At 40.2% G+C, this 24,202-nt stretch overlaps 1 protein-coding gene and 1 long non-coding RNA gene across 3 annotated transcripts in view; both read right to left on the bottom strand.

The window, feature by feature from the left end:
* Positions 1–3,052: 3,052 nt before the first annotated feature.
* Positions 3,053–11,838, bottom strand: LOC119145315. Its single transcript, XR_005103386.1, has 2 exons — positions 3,808–11,838; positions 3,053–3,626 (listed from the first exon to the last, which is right to left on the bottom strand). It is a non-coding gene; the product is annotated as an uncharacterized LOC119145315 (long non-coding RNA).
* Positions 11,839–12,866: 1,028 nt separating this feature from the next.
* ELP2 (elongator acetyltransferase complex subunit 2) overlaps positions 12,867–24,202 on the bottom strand; it is a 45,645-nt gene continuing 34,309 nt past the window's right edge. Inside the window, exons 15-22 of one of the 2 annotated variants that reach the window (XM_037380530.1) lie at positions 23,189–23,284; positions 23,003–23,060; positions 18,927–18,999; positions 18,292–18,478; positions 16,574–16,698; positions 15,938–16,080; positions 15,300–15,413; positions 12,867–14,312 (exon numbers count right to left, since the gene is read on the bottom strand). In XM_037380530.1, coding sequence (XP_037236427.1) covers positions 14,156–14,312; positions 15,300–15,413; positions 15,938–16,080; positions 16,574–16,698; positions 18,292–18,478; positions 18,927–18,999; positions 23,003–23,060; positions 23,189–23,284 — 953 coding nt within the window. In that variant the 3' untranslated portion in view covers positions 12,867–14,155. The remainder of the gene's footprint in view (positions 14,313–15,299; positions 15,414–15,937; positions 16,081–16,573; positions 16,699–18,291; positions 18,479–18,926; positions 19,000–23,002; positions 23,061–23,188; positions 23,285–24,202) is intronic. The other variant, XM_037380531.1, reaches the window with a different exon arrangement.

Here is a 24,202-nt window from a genome sequence, read left to right as displayed (position 1 = left end):
CCATATGGACGACCCTGCATTGCAATTGCTACTGCTTTCCCGCTCCCAGTATACAACACTGGGCATTAGGGGAAGGTCTGTGCAGTGGGCATTTGGATGCAGTTCCTGCTTCTGGTCTCCCAAATCAATGAGCTGTCTCACCCTGCCATGGCTGCTGCCCTGCAACATTTATGGTGGTGGGATGGAAATGGAAGTGCTGGGTTTCCATGGTTAGGGTGGGACCTTGTCACTTTTTGAAGTGTCTTGAATGCAAGCAAAGACTATTTGGCTTAGTCACCAGCTCCAGAACCATCTCACTTGTACAGCTGCTGCTGGCCAAGCTATAAACTGAATTCAGCTATTTTAGGTGAGCTTTAAGCCTCAAAGAAGAAAAAGGGAAAGCAGATTGATGTTTTCCTATATCTGATAAAGCAACAGACTTCAATATATCAGGCAGTATTTTGACCTCACAAAGAAGTAAAAATTGTACAGTTCCACATATACTGGTATAACTAGCTTTTACCTCATTATAAAAGACTATAGACAGTGATACAAGTTTTTACTCTAGTTTGAAAAAACAAAAGAATCTGATGATTTTTTTAGAGCTTTGCTCATCCCATCACAAAGCAATTCCCCAGAAGGTTTCACTAAGAATGATAAATTCTTCTGTTTGTGTCATGAAACACTATCACATCTCGGAGATCTTGCAACACGACATTGGTTCGGTGTTCATAAAACACTTCATAGCAGCTAGACAAGCCAAGGGCTTCTGGAGACAGAATGGCACCGTGTAGGGGCCAGCTAATCCTGTGGCAACCTGGAGAGCACTGTTGCCTGAAGCTTTTAAAGAAGCACCAATCATTGATCTGGGCCTGCAGTGGATCTCCCAAAATAGCCTGGTACTCGCTATCCTAATGGAAAAGAGAATAGCACAGCCAAAACCCTGCAAGCATCTGGCACCAACATGCCTCCACATGTCGTGAATGCCTGCTAGCAAAGCTTCATATGGCCATTATCCTATGAAAGGTTCATTTGCATATCTGTGCCACTTGGGAGGTGAATATTGTTTATATTAGCCAACAGCCGATGAGAAAAAAAGAGACCGCCTGCCCGGGACATGGTGTGCTTTCTGAAGCCGAGGTGAATTGCCTGTCTGCAGACACACTGCCACGAGACACTTTAAACTGCTTTGAGATTTGAACACGGGAACAGCATCACAGTCAAAGCCGTAACTCTGGCCAGTTTCAGATGCTACCCTGTTGACAAAATATTGTACATGCTTAAAAAAGGGTTTCCACCAGCCTACAGTACAAGGAAGCTGTCTGTAAGGAAAAGACCCCAAAGAAGAACAAGCCCAAGCCCCTACAACTGGACTTGTCACCACCGCTAGCTGATGGGCTGGTGCAGAATATGAATCTCGGATCCAAAAGCATGTCAGCTTCCATACTGACCTCTGAGCCGCCGCACCAGCAGTGCTGTCAAGAGCTACTGCTGTCACAGGGTAAGCTATGTCCCAGTGACTCAGAGCGCGCATATGGCACCTTTAGAAGAAAACATACGAGAGCTTCTTCAAAAGCATATGTTCACCTTTCTCCCACCCCCACACAGAAGCACAAGGTGCAGAACAGGCTCCACACACACATCATCATCATCGCCACAGCAGAGCACAGTCTGCTCCCAGGTGGGACAGGGGTTTTGCAACCACCGAGCCCTTGGGCAAATCTCAAGACTCTGTGACATCTTCCTTTGTTGTGGTTCTGCCACACTGAAGTCGTGCTCAGGCTGGGATCAGGCAGTTTTGCCTGGTTTGGGCTGGCTCTTCGCCTGTGTCTGGGACACCAGTTCCCACCCCCAATAAAACAGCCACTGGGGGAGGAGGGGACAGGGACAATTCTGGGCAATGTTTTTCTAACATATGTTTCCTCTTAGAGGCATATCAAAGCCAAACTTTAATTTGTTTCCTCAAGATGTATGGAGACAAGTGGGTACTACCTTTTTACATGACTTCTCTTAATGGTTAGTAGACCACGTTTTGGTGTCTTACAGATGACCAGTCAACCCCACCACCACCATAACAGAGCAAGTCTCTAAAATAAACAGCACAACCTTGCGAGGCTTTCCTTGCTTTTGGAGAACTTCTTTTAGCTGCATTATAGTGAGTGAGTTGTGGACAAACAAGGAGGTGTTTCAAACTTCGTTTACTTTTTAAAAGATCTTCCTGGTTAACAAGGTGCTGCCATGGAGAAAAAAAACAAACCAAACCACGAGTCACTGCACTGCTCAGTAACTCAGCAGGGTACAATAATTCCCTCCGATGTTACGTAAAAAGACAAGCTGAACAGCTACAGCACTTTCCTCTGGACTTAAAAAAATCAATGATATCAGTTTTTGTTTTATAATCTGTAAAATCCTATGGAGACTTTTTCCTCTCTACTAATTTTGTTGGCAGGGTTGATTGGAAAAGGTTCCTGGCACCCGACACATCTGTTGGGAGGTCTTCCACGCAGTGTGAGAACCCCTCTCCTGTCGTGGCTGGGAAGGCTCTCACCGACCCACAGAAGTCACTCACCAGCCTCCTCTATTTTTACTGAGCCAATAAAGGAAATTCTCACCACCGTGACTGACTGATTCGACAGACCTGCAAAGACGCAGGAGGCATAATGTCAGCTGCTGCACTGACATCCGCAACTTACGCTGCCAGTACCTTCAGTCTGGGGTTGCAGCTACCCTGTTATTTTAGTATTAGGTTTATCCTTTAACAGCAAGTGCTAACCGTTCCACCCCGTGCGGCCATTCTGAAGCCTCTGCAACTTGTCGCTGCAGACCAGAATCATATTAGAAAAATCAATTTATGACTTAAATGAGGAAAGAACAAAACAGTCCAAGGACAAGAAACTACATTCTATCACAAATACCCAAAAGACAGCATCTAAAGCCTTAAATGCTTCAAATAAGAATGTTTTGACTTGTTTCAAAACAAAAAAGAGAATGATTTGCCAGTACTTTAAATAGACAGTTTAGTTGACTAGGCACTTCCAGACAAATATTAATAAATGAAAAGGTACAAAAAGAGTAACAAATACTTCTTTACTGGTAGAAATATGGTAGCGCTGGGGAAGAGGCAGTAAGTCAGATGACAGGAAGAGTATGGCTGCCATAAAAGGGACACTTAATTACAGCAGGACAATTTGGACTGGATAAGAAACCCATGGGTAGGGGATATGCTAGAGGTTTGTAAAATCAGGAATGACATGGAGACAGTGAAAAGCAACTAATCCTTTTCTTTTCTAATACAACAAGGCGGCATTAAACATTCAAAACAAAGAAGAGATGCATCTGCTTACTGTCACAGACTTAACCTGGGGAATTCTTCCCGTCTAGCACCAGGGGAATTACAGATTTGCCTAGATTCAGAAAGCAATTGGACAAACTCGTAGAAGGAAAAGGAAATTCATCAATAGCTAATAGGCACAGGGGTGCTTCCTCTGGCTTAATATGTTCCTGAAATAAGTCACCGGAGTCTGGAAGAGTTTCATCATATGATCCAATATGGTAACTCTTCACTTACAAATCACAGCTGCCTTCAGGAGGTGCATGGGACTTCATGAGCTTAAACCCTTCCTGGGGCATCCACGTGGTTAGACAACCTTTCAGAATGCAAAAAACAGACAGTAAAACAGATGCAGGAAAATAAGTCCCATTTTACACTTTAACAAGGTAACATAAGAAAATTTCAAGGTTTTTATATCCTCTTCAGATTGAGATGTTGGGGTCAGGGAGAATGTACATAAGAGACAGTAAGACCCTGTGTGGTTCGGAGGCACTCACCATTTTCTGAAGTTGTACAGACAGACTCCCAACTACAGGACCAAAACAGAAGAAAGAATATTTTCAAAATCAGCATTTCATTATGAGAAATGCTTATCGCTGAAACATTGCATATAAACAACTCTGAGGAGACCAAATACCTGTCTTCGAATATATTTGTCATTTATTTTGATTTTTTGGGTATACACGGCAGGTGCTGGAGACACGCACTTATCCTTTTTCTTATATTGCCACCTGGTGGTCCTAGGCATATGGAAGCAATAAACTGATTTTTCAATTAAATGACACAGTCTAGGCATTTAAAATAGCATCCATTTCATTTTCTCTGAGATACAAAATAAATACTTCTTTAATACAGAATTTTTAGGGGTGAGAGGCTTTGGATTTACCACCAGTATGATAGTTCCTGTGTGTATCATGGTCAGCTCTAGATTACCTAAATTAATGGCTGCACTGGCCACCCCAGGTCTCAGGGAAATGGCGAACGTGGATTGCAGCTCTGCTGTGGGCTCTGGACACCCACCTGCGCTGGGTGCTGTGCTCCTGGTGGGCAGATGCCCTGGGCTTGGATGGAGGCAAGAGACAGGCAGTTTCCAGCCCCAGCCAAACCATCATATCTTTCTTCTGTCATTTCCACCTCGCCAGTGGTGGAAACACAGTGCAAGGACACTTAACTAGCATGAAGAAGGCTCTTTGTTCCCAGAAGTAGTGTTGCCACATGATCGGAGTGATGTCTGAGTTAACATCTCATGGAGATATTGGAGTACAATGTGCAGCAGCTCACCAGGAAAGGCCCCAGCTCTGCAGACACACGTGCTAAAATCTGCAGCTGTCAGCCTCAGCATTCCATTTGCCACCAAAGAGAGTCAAGTGCATGCAAAAGAATATTATAGGAAAAGGACATGATAAGGCTAGTTTGAAGTAGAAAGCTTTATAGACTCAGGCTTCATAGGGGAGGAAACTGTACAATAGACTTTAGACTGGTCTATTGTAATGAGACTGTGTACTGGTCCAGTTTTGGTCCCCCAATACAGGAAAGATGTTGCTAAACTGGAGCAAGAGCAGCAGAGGTTCACCAAGGTGGTGAGGGAGCAGTTGCCCTGTGAGGGGAGGCAGAGGGACACGGTGGTTCAGCCTGCTGAAGAGAGGGCTTTGAAGGCACCTGCTAGCAGCCTTCTGATACCCAGGAAGAGGCCATGAAGGAGACAGAGCCCAAGTCTTCATGACGGTGAGCTGCAAGAAGATGGGAGGGCATAAGCTGAAACAAGAGAGGTTCAGAGTCGATATAAGAAGAAACTTTTTCACCATGAAGACAATCAGCAGTGAAACAGGTTGCTCAGAGATGCTGCACCGTCTCCATCCTTTGAGATTATCAAGACCAGACTGAAGGAAGCTCTAGGCAGCCCCACTTTGGAGCAGTTTGGACTAGAGAGCTCCTGAGCTGCCTTCCAGTTTTAAAAATCACTGTGATCCTATTGCTCTGTGAAGCACGATCTGTTTTTATTCCAGCTAACAAAAGCTCTGTGCTAACAATTTTCCATACTGCTAACCTACAGAAATGCACTTTTGAGCAATTAACAGGAACCACAGAATTTCACATCCTAGACATAACTCCTGCTTTGAGTTACGATAATACTTTTTACATGATAAAATATACCCAAATTCTTTTTGATGGGCAGAAAAGGTTGAAGCTGGCCTTTGCCTAATAGTAGCTAGGCACCAACATTTATACCTTCTAATTGGCTTTACCAGACTATATTTTATGTAGTTATGACAATAGAGATGGTCTACCAGCCTGAATCAATGCTCACAAGCTGTAGAGGAGCTCCCACCCCAGCTAATCCCATTGGCTTAGTGAACTGGGACTGTTACTGAAGGCTCAGCAACACCTGCGATACAGAGACTGTATGCACACACCTTAGAAGCAGAAGTTTGACCGAAGCACCCATGGCAGGTTCCTACATCGCACCTTTAGGGTCACTGTGGGTTGGACAGGCCCACCCTGAAGACCTACACAGAGCAACATACAGGCATCTCAGGTGACTCCTTGCACTGCAGCTTTTTCAGCCTCCCTGGCTGAATGTCTTCGGCAGAGAAAGAGAAACACGGGGCACAGCTCGGTGCTCTCCGTGGATGGTGGTGAAGCCTTGTAGCACCTGGAGACTTGATAGGCAATTGCCCTATACAGGACTGCCTGCCATGTCGAAACAAACAGGCTAAACAGCAGAAAGCTCCTGTGCTCTAAAAAGTATGTCGGTGGAGTACAGATATTCTCTCAAAGAGGTACATCTTTATATGAAAACTCCTAGGATGGAGACTGTCCAAGATTATGAAATGGAAAGGCAAACATAATGGTTGCTTCATCTTGAAAAGTGCTAGGAGAGCTTCCCTTGGGGAGACTGCAGTCAATTCATTTTTGTAGAGGAGAAAAATTCCCCCCAGTGGCAGGTAGACAACTTATGCATTAGCAAGGGAGGGAGGGTACGCTGCTCACACATATGCCAGTAATTCTCAGTCAGGGAAAAAGGAGGTAATGAGACTGGACAGCCTATGTAAATACCAAGAGCCCAAAATCCAGCAAAGGAAGAATCAGGCACAGAGGCATAGAAGGCGGAACAGAAAATACCAAGAGGATGTTATACTCAATACATATAAACTCTCTTAGGATCATGTATCAAAAAGCATAGGGTTATCTTACAGGAACAACAGGAAGAGAGAAGAGGATGTTGATAAAATAGGGATTGATTATATGAGGATTTAGGGCCTTGCAAGAATGGAGAAGGGAGTAAGGTGGCAAAACGCCTTCTTAGAAGAGTGGGTGAGTAAAGAGAGAAAGCTTAGAAAAAAACCCACAAGATCAGGCATTCTTGTTTGCACAAGCTCTTGACTCAAGGAGAAATAGCTTCTCTGCAGTAAAAAATCTGGTTGCTGCATCCCTTGTTATTTCAGTTGGGATCAGCTGGAGTCTATATAAGGGTGACGCTACCGTAACATGGCAATTACCTCAGGCATAACACCTCCTCTCCTCTTGTCTGTGCAGCAGTAATGTTGGCTGAATCACACAAATACCAAATACATGGAGCAGCTCTCTTAGAGGACTTCAAGTCCAGGGCATGCCCAGTTGGTACAGCTACCCCAGGGTACTGGGGCTGACCCCGCTATTACGGTACAGCATCAGGGTTTGTCATATGGTCTACCCTAAATTCCTTCCAGAAAGAGCAAGAGATCATGTATTGCATTACAGAACAGATGACTTACTGCAAAAAATAAAATGATGCTGCTAGCAAAGTTTGAAAATGCCATTGAGTATAAGCTACTCAAATACAGTCACCAGAGCTGGCCGCACTAGGTAAGAACAGGAGCTGTGTTTGAGTGTATCAGGGAACTGCAAAGGGAGCCCATAGCCCTCCAGGCTTTCTACCAGAAAAAGGAGGAGCAGGATAAGGGGAACCTGGTGGCTGGCACAGGCACAATGGCAGTCCCTGGCTAGGGAAGGGCAGTGTCTGAAGGAAGGTCCCACAGCTGCACAAAGATGTGCCAGTACACAGGGCAGAAGTGGGAATGGTTGGAGGATCAAGGGCTGGGAAAGTCATGGGGTAAACACACCGCCCCGACACCTCTAAACCGCCACTGTAGATCCTGGTGAGTACAGCATGGCTAAACCACGCTCGACAACTCCCACCTCCAACAGCTTCCTAACGCACTAAAGGCAAATTCTGATTTTTGTACTGTCAGAGATTTTGTCTCATCCTTTGTACAGCTCCAGATGCTCCTTAAAACAGAGAAGCAATATTTTTGCTGCCCATTTCAGTTATTTTAAAGTTTCCTTATTTGCAACAGCCACTTCTTCTTTAAAGTGAGATTTGAGTCTAAATGAGGACACAGCTGTTTCCTCCTCTTCCCTCATCTCTGCAATAACTGCAATCGGCAGTGAGCCTCACAGCATTCTTATTTTCCCCCCCCGTTAAATATTTGGGAAAACAGAGATTACTCAGTTGCCAAAGTGATGTTTTCAATAGCTGAGAGCTCAATAATTTACTTCCTTGGAATTTTCACCAGCTTCTAGTTCTGAAGTCTCAGCCCACAAGACAGATGACAGCAGAAGAATATACCTTTTTTTTTTTTTTTAAGGCTTAGCATGATGTGGAACCTGCTCCTTCTTTCCCATTTCATAACTGAAGAAACAGGCAGAACTGATAGCTGGCCACTGCCAGCAGTGTTTAGACAGCCTGCCACATGGAGCCCAGGCAGGCGTTCCTAGGGCTGAATGTCAGCATCGCTCATCTTCCATTTACATGAGCAGCTCATTTTGTCCTCCAGATCCCAGTGGAGTCCACATGTCCTCACCACTAAGGTCAGTGTTAGCACACCTTTTTCAGCCCAACACAGACTTGAGGATGCCTACAGCCTGGACTGACAGATTTAAGATGGCTTTGCACAATCTCAATAACCATTTGATTCTGGTTATAGAACTCAGATTATAAACAAGACCAATGCCATTTCTTACTTGCATTTTCAGATGCCTTTACTGTAAAACGAGACAATCCTACTCCTTTAAGTCTGACAACATAAAACTGTTCATACCCTTGGCCTTGAAGTCTCAGAACAAGTGTAAAGCCAATAAAATACTTTTGATAGTGTGCATCTAAAATATTGATGGGATGGCTTTACCTCAAATATATCAAAAGGTTATTAGAATATTCCTCACAAAATTTGAGTTTAGCCCATCAGTTTTTTCAACCCCATTCTCAACAAGGAACAAATACCTCACATTTGTTCTCCATGGCGCTGTACAAGCAGAGAATGACAGAGCAGCACATACATTGCCAACAGCTCATTTCTTAAAGCATTATATCAGACTAGTCCAAAAGACTACAGTTTATTACACCGTCTTCTAACGCATGTTTCATAATGAGTTAAAACAATTTTCAGTTATGCACTTGACTAGTGTCAAGTCTTTTAAGTTTTGATCTTTATATAATTCTAAAGCTTCACTTTCAGTAGCAGATGTGTAAGGGCTCCTACATGTTCACTAAACCAAAGGAAAAGGCCCCAGAGAAACTACAAATTGTTTTCTCCGCTTGTCTTTCCTGTATACTAGCACTTTAATTTATAAGCTTAAAGAAGTCTTTAAACATCTTTGCTCTGCGATAAATGGAATTTTTTTTGTCCACATAAAGATGCCAGAATTGAGATTTCCCGCTGCAGAACATGACACTCTCCTTCCCCTTCCAGCAAGTCTTCAAAGGGACACCTTGGAGAGGCTAATGGCACCAGCTCCTTTACACTGCCTTTGAATCAGGTAGGGGGAGATAAAGCAGCAATATAACTTTACAATGAAAACTGGAGTTGAAATAAACACTATGGTGTGTAGTATTTGAGAGCAAATGCCACAGAGATTCAGACTGGGAAGATTACAGGCTTTTGAAATGTATTTATGGCTATAGTTGATGCAGAAAGATGCAACAGCTCGTTTTTTCAAATAAAAAATAAATACATTGGAAACTTACCAACTGCAGCGTAGGAAGCAATTTTCTCCCTGGAACTGAGATTTTGGGATAAAACCTGATACCACTATTGTGATATTTTTCAATAGCAACCACATGGACGAAACAATAAACCCATTTTAAAGCTGGATCTTCTGTGTTGTTTTTCTTCTGGTATCATACAAGCTTTTTATTTATCAGTAAAGATCATTATTAAAACAAAGACAATTAAACCATTAATTACATAAGGGCAAAATATCAGGTGAGTGTTGGTGTTCTGTCAGAGCTTTAGTTAGATATTTGTAAATAGTTTTTTCCCTGGTCTTGTAAAAGCACACCAGTCTTGTCTCTCAGTTTACACACATGAGCACACATCCTTAAGCATTATTTTAATCAAACAGGTTGTTTCAACTTGGGGCTGTCTGAAAGGTAGCATGTTCAAAGGTAAAAAGCCACAGATTTTATAGGCTTGAAATAGAAGAAAAAAATTCCATCGGTGTCGAGACAAGAAGCTGCACCTTGTGCCCACACGCTGGAGACGAAAATCCACACGTAAAAGCTCTAAAATGTAACTTAGCACAGGAACTAATGAAAACCCACAACCTCCAAGGAGCCCAAATCTGTGGGAAACAAGGCCTCATCTGCATCAGTGCTTATAGCAACATTTAATTAAATGTATGCTATTATTTAGCAGTAAGGTACATGAGCACATATGCCAATCGGCCCATGGTACCTCAGAAAGTAGCACTCAAGGGCTGCAGAGGCGCTAAGCAGCTTAGCTCTCTCAACCTGCATAGACCCAGTTCTGCGCATTTTGGATGCAAAGGTTGGCTAAAAAACCTGGACAGTAAAGCGCAAATAGTGCTATGGAGAGCCTCTGTTTATAGAAGATGCTGCATCAGCTTTGTATCCTGCTAGATCAGAGAGGTTTAAAGTAAACACACTGCCCTTGTCCAAACCTGTAACAGAAACAAAGACAGAAACTCAGAAATATGTGACACTACTGGAGTTAGAAAATTCATGCAGAGGATTAGGCTGCTGTAGACAGGTGCATTTTGATGTGTACCATTTGCCTCTGGGCTTTCATCACTGGAATACTGCCACAAAATCACAGAACGATCAGGGTTGGAAGGGACCTCTGGAGATCATCCAGAGCAAACCCCTGCTAAAGCAGGGTCACCCAGAGCAGGTGGCACAGAGTCACATCCAGGTGGGTTTTGAATATCTCCAGAGAAAGAGACTCTGCAGCATCCCTGGGCAGCCTGTCCTTACACCTCACCTTAGGACTGGCAGGAAAGGGTAGTGTGAGGCTGGGACCGTCATGATTCCAGACAGCAAGTTTTTACCCCTGACCATTGGATGTGATCTCGCATCGCATTGTCAAGGGTAAACAAATGCAATATCAGAGGCTATGTCATGCAAGGTTGGAGCTTCCTAAGACTGGTGTTGGCAGGGCTTATTTGACAGTCTGGAAGATAAATGGGGAGAAACAGGAAAGATTACACTTCCCTCAACTTTGTTTTTATCGTATGACATTGAACTATCTGCTATAAAGAGGATGATACAAACAACTTGCAAAGTAGAGAGGCTAACTCCATCTTCCAAGATACACCTGAGCGAAACTAGTTCTCACTTAGGGAAGGCCATGAAAAATAATCACACTTTTAGAAAAAAAAAAAAAAACAAAACCCAAACAAAAAGATGGGTAGGAATGGAAAGAGGCATGGCACTTTGCAAGAGAGAACAGCAATGACCAAGCACCAGGGAAGCATAGAATAAAATGTAGAAATAAAAATGGATACATACAGGCAGTTAGACATTTTGGTAGGTAAACAGGACTACTGTCAGGTCAGTCAGGTAAATATGACTGAAAGCTTAATTTTTAGATTTTTTTAAAAAACATCTGAAATTGTACATGAATGTATGCACTATATATACTATGAATTAAATAGAGTCTCTCTGAGTAAGTATATACAAAAGAAAAGCGCATGGAAGAAAATAAAAGCAATAGTCATTCATTGGACAAAATTAACAGTAAAGTCTTTCAAATAAAAACTAATTAAGACAGTTCTGAGGGCAAAACAAAGGAAAAATAGCAAGAAGGCATTTGATTCCAGCAGCATTTATAAAACCAATAAAAAAATAATGAAGTAGACTGAATAAACGTCTGGGAAATGCTTGCTCTTCTCCATTTTTTAGATGAAAGAAACTGAACAAAACCCCAAATTTTCTAAGGACTCATTATAATAATCTTAAAGAATACTATTTTGCTGTTTAAAAGGTAGCCAATGCTACCCCCAGAATGACCACTATAATTACACTGATTTTTCCTTGCTCTCACACTTAAATTGATCCAAATAATTTTCTGATATTAGTTGAGATGATGAAATCAGTCTCTGACTTGTTACCTGGTGCTGATTTACATGCTGGTTTGAAAAGACTTCAGTGGATTTACTGAGACAATCTTAGAATCATAGAATGGTTTGGGTTTGAAGAGACGTTGAATACCACCTAGTTCCAACCCCCATGCCATGGGCAAGGACACCTCCCACCAGATCAGGTTGCTCAAAGCCCCATCCAACCTGGCCTTGGACACTTCTAATGATGGGGCATCCACAGCTTCTCTGGGTAACACGGTCCAGTGTCTTGCCACCCTCACAGTAAAGAATTTCTTCCTAATATCTCATCTAAATCCACCCTCTTTCAGCTTAAAGCCATTACCCCTCTTGTCCTATCACTACATGCCCTTGCAAAAAGTCCCTCTTCAGCTTTCCTGTTGGCCCGCTTTAGGTAGCGGAAGGCTGCTATAAGGTTCCCCTGGAGTCTTTTCTCCAGGCTGAAGAACCCCAACTCTCTCAGCCTGTTATCACATGAGAGGTGCTCCAGCCCTCTAATCATCCTCGTGGCCTCCTCTGGACTCACTCCAACAGGTCCATGTCCTATAAAGGCATATGTAAAAGTCACGCCCACTAAATGCATAGCAAAGTAATATGTGAACAAAGGTAACTTCACGCATAAAAAAAATATTAATTATGTGTCAAGGTGTCTCTTGACAACCTCTAACTTAATTGAAAATAAAAAGTGCCTATTACAAACATTTAGACTTCAGAGAATAACAGCCTAATCTGATGTATTTAAAGTTGTAACAATGAGGTATATTCTTTACCGTGATTGAGTCACAGAAGTCCCAGGAGCAATGGAATGGATTACTAAATCATGTAATACCTGGTGCTTGCCGAATGATAGCATTTAACAAAATAAAAGAGAGGGACAACTATTATGACATTTCACTTTTGCTTATACACAAGAGCGGCCGCATGGCAAGATGTACTAGTATTGGAAAGTATTATCTGGTATTGTCATCAGATTGTAGGTAAGACACCAAATTACAATCATGACATGGAATAAAGTTCCACTTCTGGCAGCTTTTTGAAACCTCATGAGTGATAAGCCATGTCTTTCTTTTGCCAGGATACAGTCTATGGTGGTTTAAAAATTCCCAGACAAGTAAAATACACTACTCAAATTCTTAAAGCACACATGTAAGGAAAGCACTGGGTACCACAAGCAAAATGTAGCAAAGCATCTTTATTAGGAAGTTGGGGTTTTCTTCCCCTAATTAATTTTTTTAAATTATTTTTTTAGTGCTGAAAACCAGAATTGAAAATAAAAAGCTGAAATATATAAAACCTTTAAAAAAACCTATAATTATTCTGAAAAAAGTTCAGCCCACTCTGAAAGAACTGTACTCTTCATCTAAATATGCAACACACTAAAAAAGTTAAACCCCATTCCCATTACTTCTGCACTACCAATTTGGGTAGCAAGTGGTTCTGGAACAAAAATAATTTCATTCCCAAAGTTCAGTAATTTCTAAATTAGACTTTGGAATCAGATACAGACCTGCTGATGTAAAAGCTTCTTTCTGAAGTATTCACCATCTATTACCTTTCTATATAAATTACAACACTATGGGACAACTAAGTTAACCTCTTTTCACCAGAACAGATACAGAGCACTCAAAAGTCGGGAGAAGCCCAAAGGCAACAATAAGGGATGGCTGCCGCCACTTAGCTCCTGCCTAGTGATACTTGGAAGCTTTTCCAGCCCAAACTGTACAGGACAGCACTCAAACACAGGAAGAAATAGGTGGCTCTTCTACGGCACTCTGCTCAGAGTAGGCTCACCAGTACACAGAGGAGACACCAGAAGATTTACGTGGTCTGTGAGTTAGGCTTTAAGACCCATGAAACCAAGAAGCATGAGCCCCGCACTCTGCACAGCAGAAAGAAGGAATAAAAACAAACCAACAGGCCTGTCCAAGCATGCAAACACAAACTACTCCTTCTAAAGTAAGGTGGTCTAAGACTTGTACCAGGGTTGTAATACACATTCAGAAGGCCATCAGAGAAAGTTGTATATTTGATCTCTGGTTAACTGCACACGCTTAAACACACCATGCCAGCACTGGCATGCCAGCTGGCAGGTAAGTTTGATAGGAATAAGGAGTTCAAAACAATTCAATACTCCACTTGCAATCACAAGCACAGAAGAACCCAAGTACTGGTAGCTTTCCACCTACCCTTGGAGTCACAATGAACAAAGCTGTCTCTTTATCCTTCTCCCAAGCCTTACACCACCTCCCATCCCTCAGTTCCAGGACAGTCACCAACCAAAACATATAAAATACTTCATATTCTTGGAACTGCAGAATTACAAAAATATTTGATATTGCAAACTACCACAAGTTGCTTTAATATGTCAGATATTTCACTTTCCACAGCAGAAAACAGAAAATTCAACAATCAAAATAGCTAAAAACTGAAATAAAATGTTTTGCACAGACAGGCCTGCTGTCTTTGCTAAAGAGCAAATCTGTTGACATTGAATATCTTAACACAGTGATCAGCTCCACAACTTGCAAGCTGCAACCACTCGCTGCTGTTCTGATCATTATGTCCAGCTCTACCCGCATGACGTCTCCAACATAAACGCTTCACAGCAAGAGCATGACTTTGGCTGCAACAAAAAGAAATCCATACATAACTGCAAAATGTCAAACACAGTTGGGCATGTGAATGTAAACATCAACATTTATATAATTAGTACTCTTCCGTTAACACTACCAACTGAGAAAAAACTGACTTGTGGCAACCAGCAGGTATTAAGATCTTAAAATAAGTAGGGTCATTAACTCTAATGACGTTTTATCCTCTCACTCATCAATAATTTAAACAGCTATTGATTTCAAGTTTTAACGCATTAAGCTGCAGGTCTAGCATCTCAATTACTGAGATATGACAGATCTCTGGCCTTTAGCCAGCGATTTCCTGTTATCTAGTGTCTCTTTCCGATGCACTTCAAGCACACACAGGCCAAAGCCACCATCAGCTTTCACTTCTGGTACTACCAATGCCAGTATGTGAAAGAAGCATCTAGGAGAGTGCTTCCAGTGAAACATTCGAAGTCTCTCTGCAGAGAGTTTCTCTAGCTGTCGCCGCAGCAGAACCACGTATAGCTTGTTATTCCTTTGGTTTCTGCTAGAAGCTGCTCTTGAAAGCTTGCTGTAATCCACTCCAAAATGTTTTGCTGATGTATACAGTGATTCTTTCCTCCCCTCTTCAGTGTCTTCTATCATCTTATTTTATGGCTAAGGGTTCTAAAGCTTGCTTTTTTTTTTTTTTTGAAGCGGGAGCAACAAAGGCTAATAATTCTCAAAGCATATGCATAGCATTAAGTATTTGGGGATTTAAGCCTACCCCTCCTGGTTTTCTTTGGAGTCTGTTGGGGTTTTTAGTAAATTTAAATAACCAATATTTTTATTTCCAGGTTTTGCTTAAACACATCTTAAGACTGTCAGGGACCAACCTTTTCCTAAAAGGTTAACAATTTCTGATATACAAATAAACCAGTTTCATATGATTTTATACTATAAGAACAGAACTCCAGCACTGTTAGTCTCAAGAATAATATTTCCTTGCTTCTAACTTCCTTCAAAAGACGTACCTGTTATGCATCTCAACACATGTGGTCCAATCAGCCAGTGCTGGTTCTTGCCCACTCTGCTTCCATGTGTACAAGATAATCTTCCCATTCTCTAAGCCTACTGCGACGATATATCTGTCAAGAGAATAACTGCATTAGTTCTGAAAGAGATTACAGCAGGCAGCTCAGTGAAGCTGGCTCTAATGCAAGCCAGAAAGAACCAGCACTCAAACACTGTGTTGTACCTTGCCCCTTCAAATCAATATTTACTTTTCCATGAGGGAAAAAAAAAAATAATCACAATTTAAATCAAAGCTACTTCATAAAAAATGAGCAAAGCAGAAACCTGCAAAATATATTGGGTTAGGAAAAAAATAAGGTTATTACATCAGATTAGTCAATATTGTTAAAAGAACGAATGTGTTTCCAGTATGTTCATGCCCCCCTGTACCCCCCTTTTTCTTTTTTCCTTGTTACACTGTTTGGAGAATTCCCTATGCACCTGAAAAGGCGGCTATGAAAGAAAAAAGTAGTCAAAGAATGGTCAAAATGATTGACAGGTAGATTTTAGGTGCTGTTTAGCCACAGAAAACTCTAAAGGGGAAAACATACTGATTTTAAATTAAACACAACATGGCATTACAGAGAACCAGCAATACCTTCCATCGGGAGTAAGGACATGGCTGATACTAACTGCAGTAACAGCATCCCCAGCATCCAGTACTGTTGAACAGGGCTTGATTGAATCCAACACATCCCCTTCAGTAGTCACAGATAAATTGCACTGGCCCCAGATAATGACCTGTAAGAAAGAGAATCATCTAGGATTTTTCACTTCAATCTTTCTGTAAATGCATTTACAAAAACATAAGGAATAACTTAGTTAAAATACTTCCAGAGCACAGAACAAAGTGATGTTGAAAATACTAAAAAATATCTATCTACAAAGATTCAATTTTTTAGACAGTCTGTCTGATTTCATTAACAATACTGATGACAAAACCTGATTCTGTTATGAAAGTTAAAGAAAAACTTAAGAGACCCCTGGGAGTTAGGTGCTTGTCTTACAGTATGAAAAAAGAATGGGAGAAAATCCAACTGGCCGACCACAGTCTTGTACATACATATTCAAACACTTTATTTAGCATATGAAAGTCTCACTGATATCTGTGGTAATACACACAGTAAGCTTTTTGTGTATTTATAGAATACGGACTCATTAGAACACAGTATTTGCTAATCTAAAATACATTTAAATAATTCTAGGCTTTTAAAATTCCTTTCATGTTAATTACCTTTTTGTCCCGACTGCCAGTAATAAAATACTTGCTATCTGGTGTCCAATCGCAAGACCAAATGATTCTACTATGAACAGCTGTATTTTTGTCTGTGTATGCACAGCAACTGAAGACTGGTGGTCCTGGAATAAAGCATACAGAGGAAAACCCTTGCTTCAACTACTTTACATATTAAAAGTAATGGTTTTACTTAGCTCTAGGTAAGAACTCCAGGAATACTCGGACATTATTCCACTCATCTTTAAAGCACTTGGGAATACTTAGCACCACATAAATATTTTTCTCCCCAACATTTATCACAGTGATACTTACTACCTGTTTAAGACTACATCAGTCAGCCCATAGAGAACTAAAACAGCAGTAATTGTTTTATCTTTTATGCACGTAGCTGTTTCAGGAGAATTTACAAGTCCAAGTATAAGACCTATACAAGTTTTTCATAAGAACGCTGACTTCAGAAGTTTTAGTATAGTGCAATGCTTACCATGTGTAGATGTACCCCCAATAATTTCACTACAGTTCCTATTTACCAGTAAAGCCCCAAGAGCTCCAATCAAAACGATCTAATTGTAAAGATTCATCTGTTCCCAAAGAGACAGGCTACCATTTCAGTATGCATACAATCAGGCAGTAAATCTGATCAGCAGATCAGTAAATGGGAATGCTTTTCCTAAGTAGAAAAGGCTGTCATGTCGGAGCATGGACTTTGAATAACCAATTCTTGGGATGCCAATACCAGCAGGTTTGCTGTACACTGATAATGATGTTCTCCATAGACAGAAAAGTTATTGACAAACAGATGAAAAGAGGATTTCTTCTACTTCCTATGGGAATTCATACTTCTTATCCTGAAACACTGTGTAACTGCTTTGACAATATGCCAGGCTTTAGAACAGAAGTCTGAACAGAACAGAAATCTCAAGGCAGGATACAACCAGACACTGTCTGAAGGGGCTAAAACTCACTGCCAAGTCTCGAGGAAAACTCTATAGAGACCAGTAGTGTTTATGTGTTATTAAGCCAACAGTGCAACGACAATTGTTTTCAGTACGAACATCTGTTCTAGGAATCCGTTAAAGGGTTCAACAGCAATCTCCTCATGATTTTGCAAGGCTCAAAGTCTAATTGAGAAAGTCAACTGTATCTTTACTATCGGCTCCTTTTCGAGACAGAGCCAGTCCTAGCCAAATTAATCAATTGTGCAGGATTATCAGAAAGCCACATCAAAGATAGAGATTAATCCTGTCAAGAGTCTCAGTGTCATGCCCTGCAAACAGGGACAAGGCAGCTCCAAGACATGGGTGTAGCAATGAACCTTCCAGCCCTGCCTGCATAGAACACTGAGATTAAGCTTTTTCTTGACAGAATACCAGTCTGCAGTTCAGACATTACACTCCAGCATGTAAATCTGAAACATACAACCATAAACAGAAGACAGGAGGATGAACAGCAGACTTCATTACATCCATCAATTAATAGCATTTAAGGCCTGATTATATTCTCCTCCACGTTTTAATTCCCATTCTAGCTTTCCTGTACACCATCAATTGCACTTCTTAAAGCCACAAGAGTCTACAACACTATTGATTCTTAAAAGTTGTAAGGACAATGTCCATTAAAATATTTCAGCAATTCTCTTTCAAATATTTTGAAGCCAAAAATATTGAACAAACTGCAAAGTCTTCAAATGTGTATACCCACTTCACATATCTTACCTGACTCTGATGAGTCTTGTTTCCTCCACAGTGACCAATTCCTGTCTCTAGAAACCGCTAATAAAAATTTGTCATTAGGAGAAAATGCCAGCTGAGTAACAGTCAGATTGTGATATGACAAACTCTGCAGTTTCTTCCAAGAAGCAGTGCTCCACAAAATAATTGCTGCATGTTCTTTTTTGGAAGCCTGTGTTGATGCAAAAAATACCAGTGAGAATTAATGAAAGCAAATATAAAAGATACATGTTTCAAAATACTAAGATGTTAGGAGGCTTGTTTAAAGGCTTGCAATCAAGTCAGAGTCAGCTTTTGTCGAGGAAGTTTCAAGATTGTTTCACTACTTTCTACTAATGCTAACAATATACCAGTAATAAAAGGTTTTATACCTAGATTTGTTAGAATTTATCTTACAAATATCTTCAAATGGATCATACATAATTTATGAATAATAACTTGTATGCATTCACTCTCACCTTTGCAAGGCAACTGTCACCTATACAACTGTCATCTACACAAAATCTTTCACGTTTAAGTGAAAGAACAGAATTCAGCCCAAACTGAATTCCAACTCATGCTCCATCAGCCCTAAAATCTGGTGGTACTTTTCACTAGATGGTGCTAGAATCTTTCCTTACCTTACACGCTGAGGCAATTACAGTGCTTGAATTATTGCAAGCAACACAGAAAATTTCATATCCGTGTCCATATCTGAAATAAACGTGAAAAGATATTTAACACATCATAGGCATTTCTGCAGTGTGCATCAAGGTTCTTTTTAAATCCCTTTGCAAACATGAAAGGTATCTGCCAGGAACTTCTCACCAGTGTTTCAGTATTATACCCCAAATAATTCCTAATAATGCTCAGCATTCAATTTAAACACCTGCATAAATTGTTTCACATTTAGGAACTGACTACAGAACAATCCCTCCAGCAAATTCCATAGTCCTAAAGCATCAGCACTGCAGAAGCTATACTAATGATTAATTAAGCAGACTAAAGTAGCATTTAATGTATTCTTATTCTCTTGTAAAGCCATTTTAACACTACCAATAAAAGTGAGAAGCCACATATTTGAAAATCACCAAAGAAATATACCACAAACATCCAGCTAAAGGATGCCTATTCTGTGAAGTACTGAAAGAAGATTTCTGAACTAGAGAGCAAGAATCACGTTGGAAAAGGAAAACAACATGGTAAGAAAATCCAAAACTTCTAGCTTTCTCCAGAAACACATTTTTAATCAAACTTTGCATGAGATCTGCTGGAATTCAAGCTTACATATCCAGACTGGGATTTAACTAATAAGCAGAAATACCACACAGACTAACACAAACTAAAATCAGTCACAAAACAGACTGGAAGTAAAATGGGAGATGCAATCTATAAACAGTAGGCAAATATCAGCTAAATACCATTGGCAGAGACTGGGGGGGTGGGGTGGGGTGGAGGTGGTGGTGGTGTGTGTTCCTTTGATTCCTAGCTCTGAAGAGATGGGCAGTTCTCTTAATAAACTCCTTCAGTCAGCAGTGTTGTAAATAAGCTCTGATATGAGGTTGATGTTCATAGGATTTCACCTGCAGCCAAAAGAGCCATCTGCTTAAATGACAAATTACTGTCTGTATCTGTTGAATGGAGCCCAGAAGAGTCGCTGCTGGGCATATTCCATGGGCAGCCTCCCACACTCACGTCTGGGGATGCACTGGCTTTTCATGCAGAGTAATTGTGCCTGGGCCTTCAGGGGGGAGAGGGACTGGTGGCTGCGCTTAACTGGAATGTTAATTTGCAAATTTGATTATATCTTGTAATGATGAAGGTACTACGGTGTGTCTTCCTCTTAATCTGCCACCAGCAGGAGTTTTATCATAATGCTTACTTTTAAAGCACATTCCTGGAGACTATTTTGTAGTAAAAAACATTGAAAGTCAATTTTATAAAACTGAAGAGTATTTATTCCATGAAAAATACAAATGTCCTGAAATTCAATGAAAGAAAAATAACCTGTGGAACAACCTGTAAAACAAGTCCTTGGTTACTATAGTTTTATCTCCTAAATGCAGTACTGAAAGACACTTGAAAGAAACATTTTGAGCTTCTGCATGCAACTTCGTTCTTGCTAAATAGAAGCATTAAAATGTAATTTTTCTCTTTAAGTTAAAATAAAACCTAAAACAATGTATTTTGCAAAGACACATGAGCAGGACTATCACAGGTCAGACTGACAACCTGTATAGCCCAATGCTGTCTCCAGTAAAGAGAGCAGAATTAGTGGCAATAGGAGATGCTGTTCACAAGCGTGGACGAGCCTTGCAAGTATAGAAGCTCCAGTACAACCCCTTCCCCTGCCCCCATACACAGAATCTGATCCCTTCATTATGTAGTACACCACCAAAAATACATTCAAACAGAGCAAAGCAATTGCATGAATGAATAATGAAGTGACATTTTCAAACACAAGTGATTTTGTCTTAGCAATGTACAATTCATAGCATCTTTTTTATACACAGGTGAACAGACTTTCAAAGTGTCCAGACAAATGATTACAGTAATTTTCTAGTGTCAAAAAGGATCTCTCAAAACTTCCAGGTGTATTTTATGAAATGCACATACATATAAACATATATTTTTATGTCAACACTCAGGCTTTAATCTCAGCCTGCTGCATATAAACTCTCTATGGTAATTTTCCAAGTGCATAAATAAAGATTAGCATACTCTCACAGGATTTATCATATTTTTATTTTAAAATTATTAGATTATGTAAAAAAATCAGCAAGTTCTTCATACTAAAACCTACTCAAGCAAACAATTTGCAAAACCCAACACTAATCCTTCAAAATTTGGTGTCAGGTTAGAGCTGGGAATATACAAATGTCAATGACAAACAAGCTATTTTTAGCAAGTCAGCTCCTCACACTGTTTTTCTGCTGCTATGGCAACTTGAAATCTACATTATGCAATTTCATGTTACTTCTTTCAAGATTATCCTGAGCAAAACCCCTGAAATTCTGTGAATGCTTTACATCTTGTTGCCCTTGCATAAAAGAATACCTATCATTAGCAGTGTCTCTAAAACCAGAAAAAGATTCTCAGATAACTCCCCTGAAGATCATAATAAAATGCAGTTATTTTAATGAATGCAGGATATAAAAGCAGATAGGCAGTACTCCTGTAGCAGAATATCCAAGATTAATTTCTCACTAAACTTCAAGAAACGTCAAAGGCAAACAAAAATTTTGGCCTTGACTCCTTTTCACTACTTAAAGAATCTTCATCAAACTACTTATGTGAGCGGGTGCATCAGCAGCCATAGCATGCTCAGGAGAACCAGTTAACCTAACAGAAATTACAAAATATGCTGATACAGTCTAACATCCACTGCCTTCCCTCCTAGAAACACTTTTGAATGCAAGCACAGTAAAAGAGCTTAAAAGCATTCAGAGAAGATTAACTGCCCAGTTGAAGGTACAGATGAGCTCTCACAAAACCTCCCACTCAGTCGAATTAAAGCAACCTGAAAACTGTTTTCCCAAAGCTTTTTATTTCCTGCCCTCCTACTGAAGTCACAAAATTGGGAACGTATAAAGGTAGCTGTAATCAGCAGCAAAGGCTCAATATCCTCCTTCTTCCTGCCTGAGACCACTCCTTCAGGAGATTCAGATAAAAAAACCCCAAAACATAAAAGCTTGAGATGATTAACTTATTTGTGCTACTTTGAAGACTAAAACTAAAACTTTGAAGATTGTAAAAGTGTAGCCTAATGTTACCGGGATCCTTAGGGAACAAACAGGGTGACAACCTTCATTTGTAAATTGCTGTCAATCTCAGAAAAGAAGGAACAAAGCACAGCTGAAGAATTCTAAAATCCTGCAACCTCAAAACAATTACTGTCATGGCCATGTAACTCTATTGCCTTTGCAACCCACAACCCACTCTGTCAGCGTTCAGTAGCCAAACGGGGTTTATAACCATCTTACTCAACAGTCATCACTTTGCTTTACCACTAGACACCGTATTTCTGCTGCCGCTTCCATCTATTGCGTCTTACAGATCTGTTAGGCTTTAGGGGGAAGCTCCTCCTTTGATGCCTCAGCCTTTACTTCCATAACAGAAAGACAAACTTAATCTGCAAGTCTGTGCTATGAAGTGGAAAGAAGCAGAAAACTCTCTACACAGAGAGACCTTCAGTATAGGCAAGGTTTTAAGCAGATGTGTTCAGCAGACAGACATAAACAAAGGCTGCAGCACGGAAAGACAGGCCCATCACATTCCAGAGCACAGATAAGACCATGAAAACATGCCACAGTTTCTTACAGCAAACCAGAAACCTTATTATTCTCTTGGAACAAACAGAAAAAAACCAAGGATTGGTGCCCTAAACAGACCTTCAAAAGACAAACATCAAAAGGGACAACGGAAGTCTGATCATTACAGATTCAAAATAATAAGTTTATGCTAAAAAACATACATATTTCACTGGTACAGAAACAACTAGGAAATAAAATTTTGTGGCACATCAATTCTGACTGCCATTTTCTGCATCATTTCCTAATTTTTATATATACAATTTATTTATTTTACAAGAAATACTGCACACAAAGTCAAATCAGGTAGTAAAACAGGAAGAATTACAAGATTAGACTACATTAATATGCTGCAATAGCTTTCTAGAAATTTTGTAAATTAATTGAAAAATAAAAATAAATCTTACAGTTTCTGAATTTCAGGCCACAAGGTGTTCTGCAGCAAGTGATCCTCTGGGGGAGGTTCTAAAAGACATTTGTACAACATATTCAAATTTGGTACTAAATAATCTAAAAATCAGTTAAACAATACTTCAAGTTTATATCCAATGAACCTCATTCTCTATTTCCTACAACAGAAACTAATCTCATACCTGTAAGGATCAAGGGTTGGAAATAAACCTCAGGATACTGATTTGAAATGGAATTAAATGTTTCTTCATCCTCAGCTTGCTGAACAGCCATATCTCCTGTTCAAAGCAAGGACTTCATTAGCTAGAGAGAATATACTTGGCAGAAGGGAAAATATGAACACTTATCATACAAGTAACAAACCTCTATTGTTTTTATAATGTAAGTAATTTAAATTAGGTTTCTCTGCTTCCAGAGTTACACTAATATTAGAATCTAGTTATTCTAATGCACATGAGAATGAGAAAAGGAAATTTAAAAAAATAATCTAACTTTTGGACTAAATTCATTTTGAGGCTGACCTCTCTCCATCAGCACAGTCTCTTTCAGAGATTCTTGAAGAGACTTTGATTTACCTGAAAGAAGCAGTCACCAGGAGTTGAACCTGTGCTTCCCCGATGTTAAATCTTTCGTTCTGTATTTGAAAATGTTTAAGGTAAGAATCTCAGATGCAAGTGATGAATTCCTAAATTTAATATAGACACCTAAATGAAAAGCCATACTTGCAGAACTGTATCTATGATTTTCAAATTTCAGCAAAACTGCCAAGGGCTCAGCCTTTAGCTTTAAGCAAAAGTACCAGAAGTAACTGAAACTACTTCAGTTAATTTTAAGTTAAAACTCAACTCTGTCCTTCATTTTGAAGGTATTATTTTAAGAAAAAGGTACAGAGCTGGGGAACAGTTGCTCTCAGGCAGAATCTAATTTATTGCCATATACACATTCCAAATACAGCAGTTTAAAAAAGCAGGTTCAGAAAGACTATCTTCCCATTCATCCTGTATCCTCTCCCCTTGAAAATGAAATTAGCAACATTTATCTAGTTTGAGACTGCTATCTGATCATCGCTCACCAGACTAAGCAACAAGAGAGGTCTGTGGGGCTTTAACCTAAGACATCGGTGCTGACCGCACAGCGGACAACATTGGAAAATTTGACAGCTTTTCTACTTGTAGTGCTGCTTCTGGGTGTGCCAC

This window comes from Falco rusticolus, chromosome 3, assembly GCF_015220075.1.
Source record: "Falco rusticolus isolate bFalRus1 chromosome 3, bFalRus1.pri, whole genome shotgun sequence".
NCBI lineage: Eukaryota > Metazoa > Chordata > Aves > Falconiformes > Falconidae > Falco > Falco rusticolus.
This window is presented reverse-complemented; position numbering and strand designations above follow the sequence as displayed.